The sequence below is a fragment of the Stegodyphus dumicola genome, chromosome 8 (genome assembly GCF_044657685.1).
Source record: "Stegodyphus dumicola isolate Sdum_Otavi_A_Nest chromosome 8, ASM4465768v1".
In the NCBI taxonomy this organism is placed as follows: domain Eukaryota; kingdom Metazoa; phylum Arthropoda; class Arachnida; order Araneae; family Eresidae; genus Stegodyphus; species Stegodyphus dumicola.
Window position 1 is genome coordinate 54,088,024 of NC_140775.1, and position 20,284 is coordinate 54,108,307.

The 20,284-nt window shown below is 30.7% G+C and overlaps 1 protein-coding gene across 1 annotated transcript in view; it reads right to left on the reverse strand.

The window, feature by feature from the left end:
* Nucleotides 1-450: 450 nt before the first annotated feature.
* The window catches only part of LOC118191789 (uncharacterized), a 49,012-nt gene continuing 29,178 nt past the window's right edge, over nucleotides 451-20,284 (reverse strand). The window contains exons 8-10 of the mRNA XM_035362635.2: nucleotides 19,955-20,155; nucleotides 6,519-7,644; nucleotides 451-653 (exon numbers count right to left, since the gene is read on the reverse strand). Coding sequence (XP_035218526.1) covers nucleotides 475-653; nucleotides 6,519-7,644; nucleotides 19,955-20,155 — 1,506 coding nt within the window. The 3' untranslated portion in view covers nucleotides 451-474. The remainder of the gene's footprint in view (nucleotides 654-6,518; nucleotides 7,645-19,954; nucleotides 20,156-20,284) is intronic.

Genomic DNA, 20,284 nt, shown 5'->3' on the forward strand with positions numbered 1-20,284 from the left:
GAATGCAAAAATTTGCATTCCATGAAGTTGTACGTCATAAAAAATCAAACTTTATATGTCAAAATTAGTGTGCTGGTGGCAGATTTTTTTTAAAGTGAAAAATAGATTACACGGAGAAAAAAACAGCATATGAAATATCAACTGATGTTTTTTCCAGCTAAAACAGATCGTTGCGTACATATGGAGAACAGAGAGAGGAAAAAAGTTTTATTATGGATGTTTCTTCTGTTTTTAATTTTGCTATTGGTTGTTGTTCTATGCAATTCTTAGTGGGCCAACTTTTCAGAGGTGAGTGCAAAGTACCAAATTTTTCATATCAGAATTTCTTTATGAAATTTTTTATTTTCACATTATCATATTAGAACTTAGCACTTGAAATTCTATAATGCAGTGCATTATGATTTTTCAATTATGAAAAATTTGTTCTAAAAATAACAGTAAAATATTAAATTATTTTTGAAAAAATATATTTTATTACATAGTTTCATCAGATCTATCATTTAAGCAAAATATATCATCTAGATTGCAATCCAATAAAGCTGGATCACTTTCAAGAACAACACTAACTGCTGGCAAGTACCACATCATGTCCAAAGAGGAAGTGTAAAGTTTTTCAAGTTCTTTTTCATCAGAAGAACATGAGTCTATGGGATCTATAAAGGGAAAAAAAAAAAAAAAAAAAAAAAAAAAAGAAAAGAAAAGAAAAAAAGAAAAGATACTTCTATAAAATATGCCAACATTATACATACATATCATTTTCCAATTTTATGAATACTATTTTTGTATAATTCAAATGACAAATATTTTCACATCATTAAATTATTTAATACATAATAGTGTAAAATTCTTCAATCTTTCATATTATACACTCAGTCTTTTGATTATGAACCTGTCTAAAACAGTTACATACTACCATCTAAATACTGTATACAAATCTATTACTTTTAAATGTTTGAAAAAAAAATACTGATGTTTATATTCTGTAGCATTTAATTTATAAATTTCTTTTTGGTTCAATACAGAAAATTAATAATAATAAATTAAAGATATTTAAATAACTGGAAGGAAATCTATCAATAATCATTGAAAATAAAACTGAAAGAAAAATCATCAAACCAATGCAAGTAATTAATATATATTTCAACTATGTGAATATTAAAGCGAGTAGGCATTGAATTATTTTATGCACATTTTAAATTAATTACAAATTTTTATTTGAACTTAGTACAAGACATATAATAAAAATATTTAAAACTTCCTTACATATTACTATTCTTTTCATTTGCAAAAAATGAATTTGAAACTGATACTTACTGATAAACTGACATAACTCACTATCTGATTAAAAACAGATCTTTTTCTCAGCATAGTTTCTTAAAAGTTAGTTAATGCCTTAAAATACTATTTTAGATTTAATACTAATTTTTACTTTTAATTCAAATATTTCTTAGTTTGATTTATTTTTCAGGTTTTAGTGGGTGCCTAAAATGTATAATGCTATATGAATATTTAATGTTTCAGATTAGATATATCATGAATTAAATGCATTTTTATTCAAATCAATCAGATTAAAAATAAAAAAAATATTCTTAATAACTGCATCTATTGCTTTTAAATAGCTCAGTTTGTTAATTAACAACAGATATGTTAAATTTGATAAATATCTTACATTTCGCCGAATGGCAATGGACTAGAATAAATGGTGAAATAATGCAAAATTATGTTTCAGGATAAATAGTCCTTTTTGGGGTCAAATGCTCACTAGATCACTTTATTATTGCACACTGTTAACACTACTGTTTGTACCTTCTTCATCCATTTCAGTAAATAAAATCAAGCAGAAAGTTTTTGCATTGGATAAATTTCCAAAATAAAAATTAAATTACTTTACTCTTATATACATTTTCAAGTCAATGTGACAAATTCCTATGACTAACAACAGCAGTCAGTAACCAATGGCATAGTGCATGTGCCAGAAGCATATTTGATAAATGTATTATAAACTTCATAAAAAACTTAATCATATCATAAAAAACTTAAAATTTCTGCGATTCATGTTCACTGCATTGTATGCACTCTTTATATCAAGAATGAAGATTATTGATAACATGTCCACACATTTTCCTCAAGATCAATTTTATTTGTGCCTTGATATTTGCCTTTAATTGATTTGTATCAGCTGGATTATTCTTGTAGATCTTACTTTTAAGTTAATTCCACAAGAAATAATCAAGAAGCAATAAACTGGGGCTCCTAGAAGGACAGCTAATATTTCCTCTTCTTAAAATCACTTGGGAAATAATTGGACAGCTTTGACAACCTGATTTGATGTGTAGCACATGGCATCATCTTGTTGAAACCAAATTTCCAAATTAAAGCCTTGAGATGGTGCAAGAAAATCTTGCAACATTGCACAATATTGCTGGGCAAGTGTTCTTTCAATTTAATAATAAAAAAATGATCTGATGATGCCATTACAAGACATAGCAGTCCATACAATTACCTTGGGGCTATTACTAAATAAAATGTTATCTAAATCGTTAAGCCATTCATGATCTCATTTGCCAAAACCAAGCCATGCAATGTAATCTGTTGCTTTTAATTCTTGCACCACCTGTATTTTATAGGTATGGAGATGTAAACTTTTGGTTTACTTTGGTTTTAGTCAGTTACCACAAAGCACATGAGGGCTATCTGCCTAAGGGGAGGGATGCCTTTATGGAGGGCTTTCTGGAAGAAACTGGCTTATATACACATTGTGAAAATGGCTATGCTGCCAGCCCATTCATCACAGGGATATTAACCCTAACCAAACTACCACTGTTCAGCAACTTTACTACTTAGCTACTGGTGGGCACAAGTCTTTGGTCAAAATGTTATTTAAAATGATCTTTTAACATTGGTTGTCTGACTTCGTTGTATAGAGATAATACAAATTATTTCTGAATGTCATACACTTTCGATGTTTGCAATATTTCTTACGGATCGTGATCCTACAGATCAGTGTATTTTCACTATCGAACCAGTAGCTTCAAACATTCTGAACCATTTTCTAATAACATTAGGGCCAGGTGATAAGCTAATTTCTTGCAACTGGTAATGCTCTAGATACAGACATCATGCTTTAAATGCAGAATTATTATTTTGGTAAAATGTTCCTATGCAAAAAGCACACTGCTCTGCAGTAAATGGCTCTACTGCAACTAAAATACCTTGCACCACTTTATAATTTGATCCCCACCATATCTACTGTTGTTGGCACATTTCACAGTAAACAGTCAAACAAAGGGGTGATACCCTTTTTGAGTCATATGAATAAACAGTGTAACTTCTCAGGCTTGCAAAAAAGACTGAATATTGGCTATTGGACCAAGGATGGCAGCATTTCAGAACTGCTTGGTGTTTGAACTGTTTTTGTGCACCTCTGGTGAAAGCAGGGCCGTTCCTAGAGGGTGTGCAGCACATAAAAGTACGTGGGCGACCAAAATCAGAAGCGGCTGAAATATTGTGATACCATGCCTAAATATTTTAAATTCATTAACTTCATTGTAAGTACTTTTTATAAAATTTGTCAAACGTAAGTACTTAGTGAGCATAAAATAAAAATTTTGTTAAGCATTGAGCATTTTTTTAAAATTTGGGGGCGGCAATCTTAGGAAAGTACATGGGCAGCCAATAATCTAGGAGCAGCTCTAGGTGAAAGCACATATAAATGGCAAAATGACAGTATACAAAATGAGCAACATGGAAGTCATGAAGTACTAAGAGTCATAATATGAAAGAAGGGAATGGTTGCTAAAGTGATGCTTTTGGGCTGATCAATGTGCTTTAAAGCACCATTTTCTTTGTACTAAAGCCACATACACTTCAACAACAAAATTTAAAAAGCTGCATAGCAGCAAATGTTTAGAATTTCCGATGCATGTTAGCATTGGCACACATTTTTGTATCTTTTTCAGTCTTTTTGCAGTTTACCATAGCAATAATGTTTTCTTAGTAAGATGGTTAACAAACAATTTTTTTTTTGTCTTTTTATTATTAACTTTTTACATGTTAATTTTAGTTATCAAGTATCATGTTCTTTGCCATTTATGCCATATAAAATTTAACTTAACAGCAAAATCACCAAATATTTAAGAACAGCATATCTTTAGAATTTCTAATAAGAGTGTTAGAGATTGTCATACATATTTTTATATTAGCTATATTATTTCTTTCTCACTTGGCCAGTCATTGACATTAACTATCACAAAAAGAAAAAGTATATAATGATTTTAATGAGTCCACTAGCATTATTTCTTATTAGACAATCTCATGATTTTAATACATATATATTTAAATCAATCACATTGAAAAATGAAAAAATATCAAGCAGTTTGTAGCTTTTAAATTACCAGGTTAATTACTCACTAACTTTCCATATTAAATCTGAAAGTACTTTGGGCTTTACTGAATGGCAACATGCTGCATGTGAAGATAAAAGTATTTTATTTTGGCCACACATTGCTTTCATAGAGTCAAGTTTGTTAATTAAAACTGAATGGTAAATATTTTACACATTTTCCAAATGGCAACAGTCTTATGCAGAGATAAAAATATTTTATTTTGAAGTGTTGCTGCTGCTCACTTACTAATAGTTAAGCTTGTTAATGAGAAATTCATAAATGTTTTACAAAATATGAAATAAATTTCAAAATTCAACTTTCAGGCTTCCAAGTACATATGCTCGGGTGTAAGACTTATGTTATACAAAATTAAGGTAGAGTCATTTTTTCCCATACAAGGAACATAAATGCGTACATGCAGATTCTTCATTCTTTAATTTCATTAAAAAAAAAAAAAAAAAAAAAAAAACCTGAAAGGTTTCAGATTTTAAATTACATCTAAAGGGGTGTTTTTTTAAATGTTGTTGTTGCCATTTCTCGCTTTGAAATCTTTGAGTTTGTTAATCAAAATTTTGTTAAAGTTTTACAAAATATGAAATCAGTAATAAAACAAATTCCAAATTTGGGTTTTCAGATACACATATTCACAGTAGGATTACGTCATTTAAAATTGGATGGCTCTAGGTATCATTGTTTTATCACAATGCGAGAAACATATATACATTTATGCAGATTCTTCATTATTTAATTTTTTCAAATATAATACAAGGCGATAATATTTGGTGGCAGCATTTTGAAAAGTGATACAGCCATTTATAGTATTTCAACGCAATACGAAAACAATAGTCTCTCAGGGACAAAGCCCCTTTGGACTAATAATACAGGAAAGTAACATCAGGTGGCAACAATTTGAAAAGTGTTTCACTGTTTATAGCGAACTGACGCAAAATCCCATTTTGAGACAAATAGCCCATTTTGGGCTTTTAAAAAAAAAAAAAAAAAAAAAAAAAAAAAAAAAAAAACTTGAAAACTGCATGGTTTTAGTTTTTTTTAAAGGTTTATAATTCTTATATTTCTAAAACTTTCAATACCTTATTTTTTTTACTGTTAACTGTACTCAATAAGAGCCATATAATAAAAACAAAAATTTATAGTAGTGTAAAATCAATTTCAGTTTTCCACACTATTCTAAATAACACTGCACGTTTTTTTTTTGTGTGTGTGAACAAAGAACATAGATATGCTAAATGGTAAATTTAAACAAAATAATATTAAAAATGAATTTACACAACAATAATTTTAAGAAATGAAAAAGATGATAACATGCTTTAAAATAAAGTTATAAACTAAAAACAACAACAACAAATTCATTAGACTAATTGGCATGTTTCAGTTAATTGGGCACTATTTGGAACCAGAAGTAAATGTTGGTGCAAAGTCTAAACAGAGATAGAAATGACAATGCTAATGAAATGTACATTTTCATAGAAAGAATGATTATTTAATTAATTCTGAAAATAAAAAAGTAAAAATTGGATTTTACCTGCATTACAGATTACACAGGGTTATTATAACACTGCCAAAAATATATGTGTTTTCTCATGCAACTGTTGCCATATGCATGCAATTAATTAGAGATTGAAATAATGGTGCGGTGTGTTATGCTGATGTTTATTTCACTGTTTTGCATATCTAATCATGTAAAACTGATTCTTTCTTTAAAGTGAAATTCAAATCAGTGCCTAGTATAAAAGTAATGGCAAATATCAGTATTAAAACTGTTGGATTGATGTTCACTCTTCCTAATTATTCATAGTGACATCATTATATAGCTACTTTAGACATGAAATAAACAGGTTACCACATTTGTCACAATTTAAGACTGGCACCCTGTTAAAGACAAAGTACTGAATAATTGTCTAACAATAAATACATATAATTTTTAACAACATATAGTGTGCAATCTGTGAAATGATTTTGGTATGCATAAAAAATTATATACTTGTAAATTAAATTAAGGCAAAAATAAGACCACAAAATAATAAAATATAAGTTATCATTTTCTTTCCTTATTTTTAATTTTTATATTTTTTCTAAATTATTTATCTAATTTTTTTTCCAATGCTTACTTACCTTGCAAGATCTTGCATACATTATCAAAGTCATTTTGAGCAATTTTCTCTGGTTCAAAATCTTCTGGTTGTTCAAGGAGTGTGTTAGTGTTAACATGTTCTTTCAGATGCACTTTTAAAGTGGCAGGGCAAATATAAATGGCAGAACAAACACAGCAAACATATGCTGGTGCTCGGCGGCATTTTTCAAACAGTTTTATCTCAGCTGATTTCGATTCTGTAGTGCAAGTTTTATCAGATACATCTTCAGAAACCCTTTCATGAAGTTGTTCAACTTCAGCACTTTGCAGTACCGAGTCAGGAAAGTCTGGAGAAAGAATATATTGCTCGGAGCAATTCATGGACAATGCTGAGGTACTAACTAAATTAGATTTCTGGCTACAAACTTCAGTGAGGCAATCACCAGAAAAGTTAGATTTACGTAAACATTCATTTAAAATGTTTAAATTGAGCGTTTTCTCACATTCAGCCAAAATAGATGCTTCAGAAGAACAAAATTCATAAGACTCGTCCGAAATAGGAAGCTTTTCAGCCATTGATTTTCTCTGAAACCCATTTAGTAGAGTAGCAGCATCACTTAACTGTTCTGCTGTTTCAAATGCATTTTCACAAAGCACATCAGTTTCACACTGCGCTTCTTTGAGAAAGTTATCTAACACAATGTCAGCCAAAGTTTCTGTTGATATCTGAGCTGGCTGTTCTAATACAGAAGTTGCAGGTATCTGAGATGATTGTTCCAACACAGATACTGTTGATACTTGAGCTGATTGTTCCAATACAGAACTGGCTTCTGCAGAACATAACTTGTCCAGATGCAACTCACTCACTTCACCTTCTGATACATTTTTAAGAATATCATTCTGCATATTTGCTAGTGGAGGAGAAGGCAAGTACACATTATGATGACTCATATTATGATTTTCAAAAGTATAGGTTGATTTAAATTTCTTTTGGCAAATATTACAGTTAATCAATGATTCTTTGCTTTGCTTGGAAGAAAGTGATTTGATGTACCTTTTCCCACCAGGATTATTATGATACCTTCGTATATGTGCAATTAAGGATTTCACAGTTTTGTATGAATTCTTGCAGAGTTTACAAAGCTGAAGACTTGTTGAATGAGTAGCCTATACATGAAAAATAAGAGAAATTTAGAAGGTAAAACAGATATTAGAGTACATTTTTGAAGAAGAAAATAATAATGTAGAAAAATACAAGAATATACATTCCCTTAATTTTAAAATAAAACATTTTCTTATTTTATGAAAGATAAATTGATATATAACTAAAAAATTTGAAAAGCTCTTGTGTTTGTGCATTTTTCACAGCTTCTTAAAAGTGTGGAATCTATGATTAGCTGCTGGAATGAATTTAGATGTCTGATAATATTCTAGCACAGGGGTTCTCAACCTGGAGGAGGGGATTTATTTTTAGGAACGATTTCATAGCTTCAGGGGGAAATACAGTCAGCTCTTTATTTAACTATTATTAAGTATTTAGCTTTATATTTAGCTATTAAGTGTTTAGTTCAGAGGTGGTTAACCTGCGGCTAGCAAGATTCTTTAAAACTTTACAAAATACAATTATTTTGTGCAATATTTTTGTTTCTAAAGTAGTGTTTTGTATCACATAAATCCCATAACAGTTTTAATAGTTTTAATTTTATCATGTTGCTTTTGTTTTTATACATGTTTAGAAGTGGGCAGTATTGCATTGCAGCGACCCTCCGCAGCATAACGCTTGATTCTTGCAACTTTATCACACTGCTTATTGCTAGAGCTAAAATTTTTATATATTTTCAACAAAAACAGTCAGGTATTATAAATTCCATTAAAGTAAAAATGAAGCTCATTTAAAAATTAAAAAAATATGTATTTCCTTCTCACATTTAGTCCTAACCCACTTGTATTATAAAACAGTGAAATTTTTCCAATGGCCGGCATTTTTTGTAAAAAATTATATGCCAAATTTTTGTGAAACATTCTTTTATTTAAAAGCATAAAATCAGAGGCTTGAAATGGAACATGTAGTCCTTTAGATTTTTCACTTCTTCCTAACTTTTAGTTCTAACCCATTTGTATAATAAAATGGAAAAATTTTTCCGATGGCCGGAATTTTTGTAAAAAATTACTGGATGAATTTTTATGAACATTCTTTCACTTTAAATTTATTTTATTTATTAAACATTTTTATTTCAATATTATCTTTAGTATGAGTGCAAAGAAAAGAAGGATAGTAGATGAAAACAGAGGATATAGCGAGGAATGGGAAGAAAAAGACTACTTTTTTGTCATTCTAAACACAAAATTAATGAGTTTAATTTGCTGAAAGACCATCTGTATATTGAAGGAATACAAAGTTAAAAGGCATTACAAACCAAAACATAACAATTATTTGAAACTTGATAAAGAAGTGAAACACTTGAAGCTCAGAGAATTTAGATCACAATTGAAGACTTGACAAACAATGTTTGGTTTAGCATTACAGCAGCCATCCAATATTATTAAGTCAAGCTATTCCGTTTCCTTTCTGATTGTGGAGAGAATTTAAAAAAACTCATTTTCAGATGGAGAATTTGTGAAAGAAAGTTTGAATGTTGTTGTAAAAGATAATTTGGCTGATAAAAGTAAACTATTTTCAAACTTAAGTCTATCTTGGCAAACAGTGTGTCATCGAATTAATGACATTTCAAATGAAATTATCCTAAAACTGAACGATCAAATTTGAGATTTCAAATATTTTTCCTTAGCATTTGACAAAAGTACATGCATTTCAGACACAGCTCAACTTATAGTATTCAATCATGGAGTAAATGAATCATTTCAGGTTTTTCCATGCTGTTGAAAACTGTTTATATGAAAACAACTTGTGTTTGGAAATTCTTTCTGGAACATCAATTGATGGGGCATCTGCTATGATCGATAAAGAAAAAGTGCTATAAAATTACTGATTGATAAAATAGAATCAAACAACAAAAGATTATGCTGCAAAAGAGATGATTTATTTATAATTCATCAACAAAATCTATGTGCTCAAGTATTACTGATGAATCATGCTATGCAAGCATAGCATGTCACAAAAACAGTTAATTACATTCGATCATATGCACTTTCGCATTGACAATTTAAGGAGTTCCTAAAAAAATTAGATTGTGAATATGGTGATGTTGTATACTTCAGTCATGTCAGATGGTTAAGCAGAAGAAGTTGTTTACAGAGATTTTATGAATTACGTCAAGAAATTGAATTTTATAAATGACAAGCAAAGACCAGTACCAGAATTAAGAAATTATGAATGGTTATTGGATTTAAACTTTTTAATAGATATCATCGAAAAACACAATCAATTAAATATATCATTACAAGGAAAAGATATTTTAATAATCGATGCATTTAATCACATCAAAGCATTTCAGAAGAAATTATTGTTATTTGAGTTTTAATTGAAAAATAATAATGTTCAACACTTTCTATAATGAAAGAATTAAAAAATTCAAAATGTATCAGTTACATTTAATGCACTAAAGAAATAAGCAAACTTGCAGCTACTTTGAGAGTCGTTTCGCTAATTTAGACAAATACAAAAAATCATTTGAAATACATTCATCTCCCTTTCATGTCGATGTTGAGTCAGCCCCAGAATATCTCCAAATGGAACTGATTGACTTACAATGCAATAACGAATTAAACCACATTTTTGAAACATCAGAACCAAAAATAGATTTTTATAACACTTACATCCCAAAAGAAAAATTTTCCTATTTGAGAGATCTGGCACAAAAAGTTGTGAAAGCTTTTGGATAAACTTACACCTGTGAATCGTTTTTTAAAAATTTTTTTAATGAAATTTATCAAAAATAAATTGTGCTCAAACTTAACAGACGAAAACCTGCAATAAATGTTTGTAATGGGTTCAACTGTAATATAAAGATATATATGGTCCACAGGATTATAATGTTTTTCTGAAGTGGCCTGCAAGGTCATTTGCCTCGGCCACACCTGGTTTAGTTTATGAATATAAAAGTTTATTCAAGTTTTTGTGCATGTCAATGTTTTCTACACTTTTTCTTGTTTAATTTATAAAACACATTAAAAATAATCTAAATTTAAATAAATGTACTGTAGTGCCTCCAAGTAAGAGACACCCCATTTTGCCTCTTAAACAGAGGTGTCCTTCTTCAGTGGGTACATACTAAAAAAATGTAATTTAATTGGAATTTCAGTTACATCAAGCTTTAAATAAATGATACATAAATAAATAACATAGTTACAGATATTCATTTGAATTTTCAATTAATGAAAAATTTAAATTCTTAACTAAAAAACGTTTAATTAATTATTGCAAAAATATGTGAAATGAAGAAAAGAGTTTTGTAATTACAACAGCTATTTACTTGAAATAATTCATTACATAGGTTTGTTTGAAAGCCTGTGCACTGCAAGCATTCTTCCCACATGGATATTACAGTCACAGATATTATTATTTTTTAAATTGGGAGGTGTATGTTAAAGCACCTATATAGTTTTTTATGCCACACATTTTGTCTGGCTCTACTTTTTCTTCCTCACTGCTTTCCACGCTATTTCTATTAAACTTTACAGCATCAACTAGAATGAAAGATTTTATATCTTCAGTACACATGTTTTCATTTATTTCTAAATATTTTTGCATTTCAGCACTGCCATTGATTTTAATAAGTTCAAACACTGTACAGTCAAAAGTCGTTAATTCGGACACCCATAATTCGGAATGATCTATAATCCGGACCTCAAAACTAAAAACTTTCTGCACATGTGCCGCGTTGACACATGCGCATAGGCATTTATGCATGCGCGTAAGACCTTTTACGACTGCGCATATGAGTGTGCGCAAGTGCAGAATACGTTTTCGCGTGCACGTTTTATGTATAATGGACGTATAAGCTAAAATTATCTATTTCAGTTAATGTTGATGATTGCGTTGTTCCTTAATTTTCGAATTGGATCTGGCTTATTATTTTTTGCAGACTGTAAGAGCAATTTTATAAAAGTAAGCTTAAACTTTCGACTATATGAAATACAATTTCCGATATATATTTGTTAATATGTAAAGGATCTAAAGCGAAAGTATGTTTTGAAATCCGAAATCTGTTTATCAATTTCACGCTGCTCGGCGGGGGGAACGCCGCGGCGGGCGCGTAATGAATTGGAAGTTGATCTGTCAGCACTATCCTTATCTTCAGCGCAGATGTTTTTATTTTATTTGGCTTATAATTCCTTACCAAATGTAGTATTTAATCTCGATATGCTCCGTCTTTGATATGATTTAAAACAAGTTCCTCGTCATTATAATTCGCTTCCGATAGCGAAGAAAGTGACAGAGGTTATTGAAAACGAAAAAATTTCGATTGACAAATTAGTCGGTGTTCTCGACACAGCAATTATAGGACTTGAACAGCGGAACTTTGTAACTGAACAAGAAATTATGTCTGTTTAATAGAATTAAAGAGAAAGTACTATCACGCTATGAAACGTTTTGCTATGAAACGAAGCAAAACTTAAACAACTTACATTGAAAGAAATGTTTAATAAAGTAAACAAATAAATATTAAGCTTTTTCTTTTTGCAAATTTTGATACCCTTTAGATCATAATTGTTCTTTATTTCATAAATTACGGTTTCATATTTTTAATTTTGTAATTTCTGCATGCCATCTTACGAGATTTAAACTGATGATCTATAATCCGGAATTGCCGAAGTCCCGACGAGTCCGGATTAACGACTTTTGACTGTATTTGAGAGCACTCAAAATTGGAATTTCAAAGCCTGATGTCTTAAAACAATTCTGAACGCAACTTTGTGGTACGGATTTCACAGACATTGTTATCCACTGTGTGGCATTCAATATATTGATACATTTTGAAAGCTGATCACTGTTTTTCACAAGAAGCTTGAAAAAGAACATACTGTAAAAACAGCTTGTGTAACGAAACTGGAAGCTTCTAATTAAACCTTGGTTCAAATGCTGTAATACTGCTATTGTATTAGGTGAGAAAAACACTTTATTTCATTGATTTCAGTTTCATATTTGGTGAGTGGGCTGGTGAATTATCTCGGAATGGCAAAATCTTCCTATTTTTTAGACACTGTTTCATCAAGAGCAATCAACCATTCTGACATTGCGCTCAGCATCATAAATGACTTTTTATTCTGATGCGAACGGGCCGATAAAATTTTTGGACTGATGTGTTTGAAGCATCTTGGACTTTTGGCTTTTCAATTACAAGCTGTTGGGAATGGCATCACTACGCCAGCAAATCAAAGGCCAGATGGAGACTGACGTCATGGGATGCCAGAGAAGGACGAGTAGTTGTGGTTTAGATAGTTAAGGACGATGTTTGCACGATGTAGTGAGATAGATATTTCTTATTCATTTAACTTGTACTTAGTGTAAATAATTTAAATTGATTTGAAGTGCTCCATTTATGATAAGATAGGTGTTAATTCAACGGGTAGATGACTTATGAATCCTGTCTGAGCTAGCCATTGTTCAACGTAATGCCTTACGTAACATAACACAAGTGGTTGTCCAAACTCTTCTTCCATATTACAACAAAGTAGCACAGTGAGATGTTCTTTGGAGCTTTTACCACAAGAGTACTTTTCTCCTTTGAAGTATAGAGTTTTATTAAGCAAAATTTGATAAAATAATCCAGATTCATCTGCACTGTAGATGTTTTTAGATTCATTTTTTCATAATTTCATTTATCTTTTCATTCCAGTTCATGCTGCACATCTACTGATTTTCCTTCATTGCAAACAGTCTTAAAAGTAACGTTACATCTTTTCTTAAGCCTGTCTAACCAAAACGTTTATACTCTGAAGTTATGCAGTCCTTTACTTCTCAAAACTTTTGCATTTTTTTGCAATAATACTCCACTTACAGGAATAGAGTTTACTCTACAGAACAAAACCAATTGAACGCTACTGTATCAATTTCACATACTTCAGTTTTCAAAATTTTACATTCTTGAAATGTTCATTTTAATTAACAGTCCATAATATTTTTAAGTCTTCTGTATTCTTTAGTACAGTAATTAGCAACCCGTCGATCATGAGCTACTAGTAGCTTGCGGGGACATTTTTGACAGATTGTGTTAACACTCCAGTTGGCTAGCCTTGATTCCTCCCAGGACTTATAAGAGAAAGGCTAGCTCACAGAGCTTTTCCTTCTGGAGCAGTAAGTGAGAAGTGATGAAGTAGTCTTGCTGACACTGAGCGCGGAGATGCAATTCACATTATACAAATTAGCGTTTTAAATTTGAAGAACCAGCATTTAAAATGAGCTGTGTGTGAAAGACAGCTACCATTTGGAAGAGACAATGTTACTGCTGTATGCATTTTATGCTGAACATTAAAAAATTGAATAATACTTACTCAATTTAAAAATAATAAATAAAAAGGCGCTACTCTTTTAACATACAGTTTCTTTTTTTCTTTGAGTCCAAAGGGGCTTTGTTCCTGGAGGACTATTGCTTGCGTTTTGCGATTTTGCGTTGAATCACTATAAACGGCAAATCACTTTTCCATCTGTTGCCACCAAATGTTAGAATCTTGCATTATATTTGTAGAAATTAAATAAAGAAAAAATCTGCATAAATGTATGTATATTTCTCGCATTGTGATAAAACAATGGTACATAGAGCCATCGAATTTTGAATGACGTAATCCTCCTACGAATTATGGCATGTGGAAGCCCAAATTTGAAATTTGTTTGTTATCGATTTCATATTTTGTAAAACTTTAACGAATTTGAACAAACTCAACGATTTCAAAGTGAGCGATGGAAACATCGTATGAAAAAAACTTTTTATCTCCAGCACGCGACATTGTGTATCAGAAATTTTAAAGATATGTTCATTTTAAAATTATTTTGCGACACTGCTATTGAACTGAATTATTTGGTTCAAATGCAAAGAACATGATATTAAATAAATAAAGTTAACACACAAAACATTTAAAAAAAAAAAAAAACTGCCATTTTGGATGTAATTTTAAATCTGAAACCTTTCAGATTTAATTTTTTTAATTTTTTATTTATTTATTTTTTTTTACAGTCCAAAGGGCCAATGCCTTGAAGGACTATTAATTTCATTTTGGCATTTTGCATAAAAAACTTTAAAAGGCTGTATCACTTTTCAAATCATTGCTACCATATATTATTGCCTTGTCTTATATTTAAAGAAATTAAATAATGAAGAATCTGCATAAATGTATGTATATTTCTCGCATTGTGATAAAACAACGTTACCTAGAGCCATCAAAATTTGTATAACTTAATTTTCCATAGAATATGGGCATGTGAAAGCCCTAATTTAAATTTTGTTTTGTTATTGATTTCAGATTTTTGTAACACTTCAATGAATTTTTTATTAAAAAGCTAAATGATTTCAAAGCGAGCAATGGAAACACTGTACGAAAAAACATTTTTATCTCCCAACGCACGAGACTCTGCATCGGAAATTCTAAAGATATGCTTATTTTAAAATTAATTTGCAATATTCCTGTTGAACTGAACTTTATAGTTTGAGTACGTGGACATGAAATTTAATAAATAAAGGTAACACACAAAACGTTAAAACGCCTCTTTGGACATTATTTAAAATCTTCAACCTTTCAGATTTTTTTTAATGGGTGTTTATTTTTTAATGATTTCTTTATCTGCATGCTAACTGAGAGAATTCTTATACTGCTTGTAATATAACTACTATAATAACATCTATTTAAAATTAATAATAATAATAATAAAAAAAAAAAAAAAAACAACCTTAGATTACATAGTTTTAAACATATATCACATATGTGGCAAAATTTCTGCTAATCTAAGGTTGATTTTTTTGCTTAATTGTAAATTTTATGTTGATATATTTCTTTTACGATTCAATATAATAATAGGTATTTTTAAAATAATTTTTTAACTTATACTTACATCTATATTACATTTAAATAAATATATGTGAGATATAATTTGACAAGCATGTCTTTTTATGCCAATTAGTGCCATTAACCTGCGTCTTGGTAAAAATACGCTTTAGATGTTTTTCCAAATTCTCCGAACTCTGCTGTTTCTTTCTAAATTTCGTTATTTGAGATTTTAGTTTCTGAAGTTCTGATAAAAATTTCTTTCTAGATATCTTCCACCTTCTATGTCTCTGAACAAACAATTCTAAAATTTTTTCTTTTCTCTATTTTTTAATATTTTAACACAATTTTCTAATGATATTATTTTTTCTTCAAATTATCAATGCTTTCTTGTTTATCTTTACACTTAGAACATTCAGGGATATTTAAAATGTTTTTTATTGGTTTTATTTCAAAATGAATTCTTTGGGCTTAATTTGTACAGTCTTTCAAAAGCTGCATTAGTTTTTTTTTTTCAAATGTCTCTGATTTCTTGGTGTTATTTTGTTCCTGCACACAGTAAATTTACTTTCGGCACAGCATTGCATTTCAATAGTTTCTTTTGCAGCTATCCAAACAAGCGATTTTTCATATCATTTTCATAAACACTGCATAGAAAATGTTCATTGCAAATTCTTTCGCTCTTCACAGTGACAGAATCTTGTCTTTGACATTTATGAATCCATTCTTTTGTCAAAAGCAAATTGTCCTTTTGGAAAGCATGAAATATTACAATATCCCTTCCCTTTGTATTTCTATAAGTGTTATGGCACGTTGCTACAGCACAAAAAGCCATATTACATAAAATGATACTTTACAATAGAAAATTTAAAATGAAAACTGACTAAAGCTATATATATATATATATATATATATATATATATATATACAAATTATTTTAAATATTTTCATTGTTTGAAAACAAATACATAGGATTAAAATTAATTTGGGATATGCTACCTCCAGAAAATCACCTTGGAGTTCAATGAAACTACAGTTTTAAATGCGCGAAATCACAGCAGGTGCATCACAGTGACGTCAAATTACTGCCGGTTCGGCGCAAGGAGTCGAACAAAGGAATGAACTAGCCCTTTCTATTTATCGCTGGATTCCTCCACTGAGCTGACAATGATGACGGGGTGGCAAGCATGACTTCAACTGCTTGTTTTTTGCACGCAACTGCCACTGTCAGCCTCATCTCATAGTTGATTGTATATGCATGAGATTGAGCGTGTTATGTTTTCCGTGTGTATACGAGACATTTGCTAATTTGGATAGTTTGATTTACGCACTGGTACTACACCAGGTCTGTTCTAATGATGGCATGTTTAAGGAAAAAACTTATCACTTTCATTCATATTTATTCTTTACCCAGGTAAAGAATAAATATGTATGTTTACTGTGCTATGCAAGTGTATCAGTTGGAAAGAATGGGGGCATTGCATATCACTTCAAAATAGTTCCTGTATAAAAAGGATTTCCCACTGAATTTCACTCTAAAAAATAAAAGGTAAGGCAGCCAAAATCTAAACTTAATGCTCAACAATAAACTTTTTTAAAATTATTAAACAAGAATAAAGGAGCAAGTAAGGTGTCATTCTGAGTTTCAAATATTATTGTGTAGAATAAGAAACCATACAAAGATGGCGAAATAAACAAAACTGCATTTTTAGAAGCTGCAGATTCATTATTTGATAGTTTCAAAAATAAAACTGAGATAATGTCTGCTATTAAATCTGTACAGTTTTCTACAAATACAGCAATGGGGAGGTTATGAGTTTTGATATTCACAACTTAAAACTCACATTGATTGCTGCAGCTATTTCTCCTGCAACTTGACGAATCGACTGGTATAGTTGATACAGCTCAGTAATGAGTCATGTACTGTAATAAAAATATTAAACAAAGTTAGAGCAAATACAATTCAGAGATGCTTGTTCAAAGTACTGACTGATGAACTAGATTGCCAGCATGGTGATCTAGTGCTTCATACGAAAGTTCGTTGGTTGAGTGGAGACAGAGTTTGACAGCGTTTTCAAGAGTTGCTCCCTGCCTTTTTTTTTCAAAGAAAGAGGCGAATCCTTTCCTGAACTAGAAGATCCGGCTTGGCTACAGAATTTTGCTTTTCTTGCAGACATCACCCAAACATTAATACTTAACTTGTAGCTTCAAGGTAGGGATAAAGATATTGACGGAGCAATTTCAGATGCTGCTTCAGTGCCCAAAAAGCTGGAACTGTGGGATAAAAATGTCATCCAAGGTGAATGCAAATACTTTGCCTGTTTGAAGCAACTCCTTGAAAAGAAAGGGTCTTCAACGTCTCCTTAAAACAACAAAAGATACTCTGAAATTGTTTCAGATTTGAGTAGCTTACAAATACTTCCAAGATTTCAAAAGGATTTCAATTGTACAGTTTGTCAAATTGCTTTTTATAGAGATTGATTCTGAAAAGTTCTCTACTTGTGTCATGGAGCATTTTGATTTTCAAAAAGATAATGTTGCAGTGGAGTTGGAACTGACTGATTTTTGAAATGATTTATCAGTAAAATCACTTTCTTCAAGTCTGAAAATATTTGGCCTCTTGTTCTAAAGAAAATTACCCAATTTTAGTCCAGGTTTGTCTCAAAATGAAGACAATGTTCAGCTCTACATATCTATGTGAAATTTCTTTTTCCAGTATGAAATTTATTAAAACTAATACAGAAATGAACTCCCTGATGAACACTTGAACAACTGTATTAGAATGGCAGCCATTACCTACTCTAAGAACAACATTAAAAAAACTTGTTGATGGGGGGGGGACTTTTTAAAATTTTTTTTAGCCTTTTTATGAAAGTTATGACTTACTTGGTTTTTACATATTCCAAATTTCTGCCCTAAATCTTACAAATTAAGCTTTTCAAATCCTAGCACGAACTAAGAATGATAGAAATTTTCACACTGCCCACAATTGAAATTCTAGTGCCTTGACAAGTGGCCCAGTCATCTCATCACATTTTGTTTTCTTCCCCCTACTGAGAAATTTAGCAAGAATAACTGGATTTTGAATTCTATGAATGTGAAATATCCTTTTGATTGCATCCCAACTTGCTTTTCTCTAATGTATTGTTCCTCTTTACCCTACTAAAAAACTTTTGAAAAACGGGATTAGCTTTTCATTTTATTGTTCCCTTATCACAAAATTATTTTTCACTGAGCACAGATTTGCCCTTGAAATCTCAAAAGATTACTAACAAAGAGTATTTCTATTTTCAATTATTTTTCAGTCTCTATCTAATTTTTTAAGTTTTTTTCCAGTGTCTTTTAATAAGAGGTATACACTTTAAAGTTCCTATTCAAAGAGGCCAGGGCCAACAAAATTTTTCCTTACAGGGGGTAGTCTAGCTGTTTTTTTTTTTGTATTTAATACGTTTGCTGCCAATCACGCACTGGCGCGTGACTGGTGTCATTGCTGAAAAGACAATCATGCTCTTGTGCCTGGTGATGTCTCAGGTGCCAGTCACATGCTGGTGCGGGAAAACAATGTCTCATTGTTCATTTTCAGGTTCAATCGGCATTATGTTTTGAATATATATGTTAGTATTAGCCAGGAGTGAAAGTTAGAAACTAGTTGTAAATGTATGTGGTTTTGACTGGAAACAAAGTTTCATTTCGCATAAAGATCATACAGGAATAACATTCTGAAGTACATAGTTTGCAATAATATCATTGCAACTATCTTGTAATAAATTCATTTGTAATATATATATCTATTTGTGATATAGATTCACAACAAAATAATGCATATTTTGGTGTAATATGCATTATTTTAATGAAAATAATATATACACCAAAATAATGCATATTCACTTTTAAATGCCATGTGCCAGCACGTAATGCGGCACTGCAGAAGTAATTTTTCCTCTAGTGCCGATAACACGCTGCCGCGTAGTTATACAATTTGATGCTTAAAGGCTTAGTAATCAATGTGGTTCACATAATAATCTTTTATTGGCTCTTTTAAATCATATTTCTTAGAGTAAGTAAGTTGGCATATGGGCACAACCTATTTCTATGACACAGCATTAACTATCAAAATAACTTTGCATGACTGGCAGCGAAAGTGTTAAAGTTGCCAAAAGAAAAGACTGTAGTGTCTGCCAGTAGAAATTTATTGAACATTTTCACATGAAAACAAAAATTAAAGAAAGACTATATTAACCCTCCAAATAGTCAGGCCTTCTGGGATTCTCTCATGAACACCTGCATCTCAACATTTTTAGCTACATTTTCTATTTACTTTAGTGGATAAAAACTAGCAAATCGCTGTACTGATAATATTCCAGTGCTAGAATCTGTGCTAGTACCCTGTTGTAATGCAAAATAATTGATTTTTTATATATTTTATATTACCTATGCATTACAGACAAGACAGTTATCAAACTTCCATTCATAATAAAACACACAAACATCAAAATAGGAAAGGAAGAAAAAATAAAGCATGATAAATAAGACATACCTCATGATCTAACATATGTGCTCTTTTTGTGCTCTGAAAACTACAAAAGGAACAATGAAAAACATTTCCAGTATGCTTTCTCATGTGTGTATATAAACTGCCTTTGCTGTTAGTTCGATAAGGACACTCTGGACATGTAAATGGCTGTACATCAGTGTGTGTGAGGCAGTGCATGCGTATATGGAATAGTGATTTTAATACCTAAAGGAGGAGGATGAATCACAAACATACATAAAAATCTAAGATAAAACATATTGAAATACATTAAAATAAAAATTCCTTCTGAAAAATGTTCCCTAAAGTGGCAATTTATTGTTTATTTTTATGAGA